This window comes from Coturnix japonica, unplaced genomic scaffold, assembly GCF_001577835.2.
Source record: "Coturnix japonica isolate 7356 unplaced genomic scaffold, Coturnix japonica 2.1 chrUnrandom595, whole genome shotgun sequence".
Taxonomy (NCBI): Eukaryota; Metazoa; Chordata; class Aves; order Galliformes; family Phasianidae; genus Coturnix; species Coturnix japonica.
The window spans coordinates 38996-42076 of record NW_015439968.1 but is presented as its reverse complement, the minus strand read 5'-3'; the positions used below and the strand labels follow the sequence as shown (position 1 = coordinate 42076).

The following is a 3081-nucleotide window of genomic DNA, read 5'->3' as shown; positions in this document are numbered from 1 at the left end:
CCCCGCCCCCACCGACTCCCCCCCTCATTCCCTCTCACCCCCCACCCCATCACCCCTTCCCCCCTCCATAACCCCCCCTCACTCTGGGGGTGTCCAGCGTGCCCCCCCACCCAATAACCCCCATAACCCCCCCCCCATGTGTCCCCCCCCCCCCATAATCCCCCCCCCAAATTACCCCCCCCTCACTCTTGGTGTCCACCTGTGCCCCCCCACGCCCATCCACCCCCCACCCCATAACCCCCCATCACCCCCCCATGGACCCCCCCCCCTCTTTGGTTGTCCAGCCCCCCCCCCCCCCCACCCATAACCCCGCCCCCCCATGCCCCCCCCTCACTCTTGGTGTCCAGCTGTGCCCCCCCACCCCATAACCCCATTAGCCCCCCCCCAATTTCCCCCCCCCTCACTTTTGGTGTCCAGCTGTGCCCCCCCCCATCCCATACCCCCATAACCCCCCCCCCAATTTACCCCCCGCCTCACTCTTGGTGTCCAGCTGTGGCCCCCCACCCCATAACCCCATAGCCCCCCCCCCAATTTCCCCCCCCCTCTACTCTGTTGGTGTTCCAGCTGTGCCCCCCACCCCATTCACCCCCCATAACCCCCCCCAATTACCCCCCCTCACTCTTGGGTCCAGCTGTGCCCCCCCACACCCCATTAACCCCCCCATCACCCTCCCCCATAGCCCCCCCCCTCACTCTTGGTGTGCCAGCTTGTGCCCCCCCCACACACCCCATTAACCTCATAGCCCCCCCCCATAGCCCCCCCTCACTCTTGGTGTCCAGCTGTGCCCCCCCCATGGACCCCCCCCCCCCCCCCTCACTCTTTGGTGCCCCCCCCACCCCATAGCCCCCCCCATAACCCCCCCCTCACTCTTTGGTGTCCAGCTGTGCCCCCCCTATAGACCTCCCCCCTCACTCTTGGTGCCCCCCCCACCCCATAAACCCGCCCATAGCCCCCCCCCTCAATTACCCCCCCCTCACTCTTGGGTGTCCAGCTGTGCCCCCCCCCATGGACCCCCCCTCACTCTTTGGTGTCCAGCTGTGCCCCCCCCCCCATATAGACCCCCCCCCTCACTCTTGTTGTCCAGCTGTGCGCCCCCCCAACCCCATCACCCCCCATCCCCCCTCATTTCCCCCCCCCATAACCCCATAACCCCCCCCCATAGACCCCCCCCCTCACTTTGGTGTCCAGCTGTGCCCTGTAGGTTGGCCTGTCCTGAACCCCCTGAGCCTGACTCTGGTCCCCAGCAGCGCCATGAACTCGATGAACGGGGGCCCCGCGCTCTCGTTGTTGTACATCTCCTCCTCCGAGCTCTGCCCCCCCCGGCAGTACAGCAACCCCACCTTGCGCTGTGAGCACACCTGGGAGTGTGAAAAACAGTGCAAGGACAGGACTCGTGCAAGGACAGGCCACGTGCAAGGACAGGACTTGTGCAAGGACAGGCCTCGTGCAAGGACAGGCATCGTGTGAGGGACTTGTGCAAGGACGGGCCTCGTGCAAGAGACTTGTGCAAGGACAGGCCTCGTGTGAGACACAGCCTCGTGCAACACCCTTGTGCAAGGACAGGCCTCATGCAAGGACAGGCCTCGTGCAATGGACTTGTGCAAGGACGGGCCTCGTGTGAGGCATGCCCTCGTGTAATGGACTTGTGCAAGGACAGGCCTCGTGTGAGGCACGGCCTTGTGTGAGGGTTGGCCTCGTGCAAGGGTTGGCCTCGTGCAATGGACTTGAGCAAGGACAGGCCTCGTGCAAGGACAGGCCTTGTGTGAGGCACGGCCTCGTGTGAGGGTTTGCCTTGTGCAAATGGAGGCCTCATGTATGGAATGGCCTCGTTTGATGGTGTTGTGCAACAGCCTCGTGCAAGGGTTGGCCTCGTGCAAGGGGCAGCCTTGTGCAAGGCCTATTCTTGTGCAAGCCCTGCCCTTGTGCACAATCCTGCCCTCGTACAAAGACCACCATTGTGCAAAGCCCCATACTTGTGCAAGCCTCACCCTCGTGCAAAGCCCATCTCAGTGCAAAGCCTGCCCTCGTGCAAAGCCCCATACCTGTGCAAGCCTCACCCTTGTGCAAACCTGATCCCCGTGCAAAGCCCACCCTTGTGCAAACCCAGCTCTCGTGCAAAGCCCATCCCTGTGCAAAGCCCACCCTCGTGCAAAGCCCATCCCTGTGCAAAGCCCACCCTCGTGCAAAGCCCATCCCTGTGCAAAGCCCACCCTCGTGCAAACCTGATCACTGTGCAAAGCCCTGCCCTCTTGCAGAGCCCACCCCAGTGCAAAGCCCTGCCCTCGTGCCAAACCCATCCATGTGCAAACCCTGCCCTAGTGCAAAGCCCATCCCCATGCAAAGCCCACCCTCGTGCAAAGCCCATCCCCATGCAAAGCCCACCCTTGTGCAAAGCCCTGCCCTCGTGCAAAGCCCACACTCGTGCAAAGCCATTCTCAGTGCAAACCCTGCCCTCGTGCAAAGCCCATCCCAATGCAAGCTCACCCTTGTGCAAAGCCCCCCTCGTGCAAAGCCCCCCCTCGTGCAAAGCCTGCCCTCGTGCAAAGCCCACCCTTGTGCAAACCCGATCACTGTGCAAAGCCCTGCCCTCGTGCAAAGCACACCCTCGTGCAAACCCTGCCCTTGTGCAAAGCCCCCCCTCGCACACTCACCCCTTGCTCGTCCACCTTGAGCAGCGTGTCGGGCACGGCGGGGGAGGGGTCGGCCAAACGAAGCGCCTGAGCCCCCCCCCCAGGTAACAGCAGCTCCAGGAGGCGCCGGGGGGGGATCCCAGCTCTGGAGCCGGGGGGGCGGATGTGGGGGGGCAGAGAGTCCTCCAGTATGGAGCCACGGAGGGTACGGACCCCTTATAAGGGGAGCAATTAAATATTAAAAAAAAAAATGGGGTTATAAGGGGGGGGTACACGGTAGGAACATGGCGATGGATGGGGTGTATAAGGGGGGGGGGGGCCTACCCATGTGCCCCCATTAATTCCCCACAAACCCCCGCACAGTTATTTTTTTTTTTTCTTTTTCTTTAAATTCCCCCCCAAATCCCCCCCACCATCACCTCATCTAAATCTCCCCCCCATGACCCCCCCC

General features: G+C 62.9%; 1 protein-coding gene across 1 annotated transcript; it reads right to left on the bottom strand.

Annotated features, from left to right (window-relative positions):
- Positions 1-1172: 1172 nt before the first annotated feature.
- Positions 1173-2958, bottom strand: LOC107307432 (signal-induced proliferation-associated protein 1-like). Its single transcript, XM_015850939.1, has 3 exons — positions 2955-2958; positions 2652-2845; positions 1173-1358 (listed from the first exon to the last, which is right to left on the bottom strand). Exons 1-3 carry the CDS (start codon positions 2956-2958, stop codon positions 1173-1175), a joined length of 384 nt encoding a protein of 127 aa, XP_015706425.1.
- Between the last annotated feature and the right edge of the window lie 123 nt (positions 2959-3081).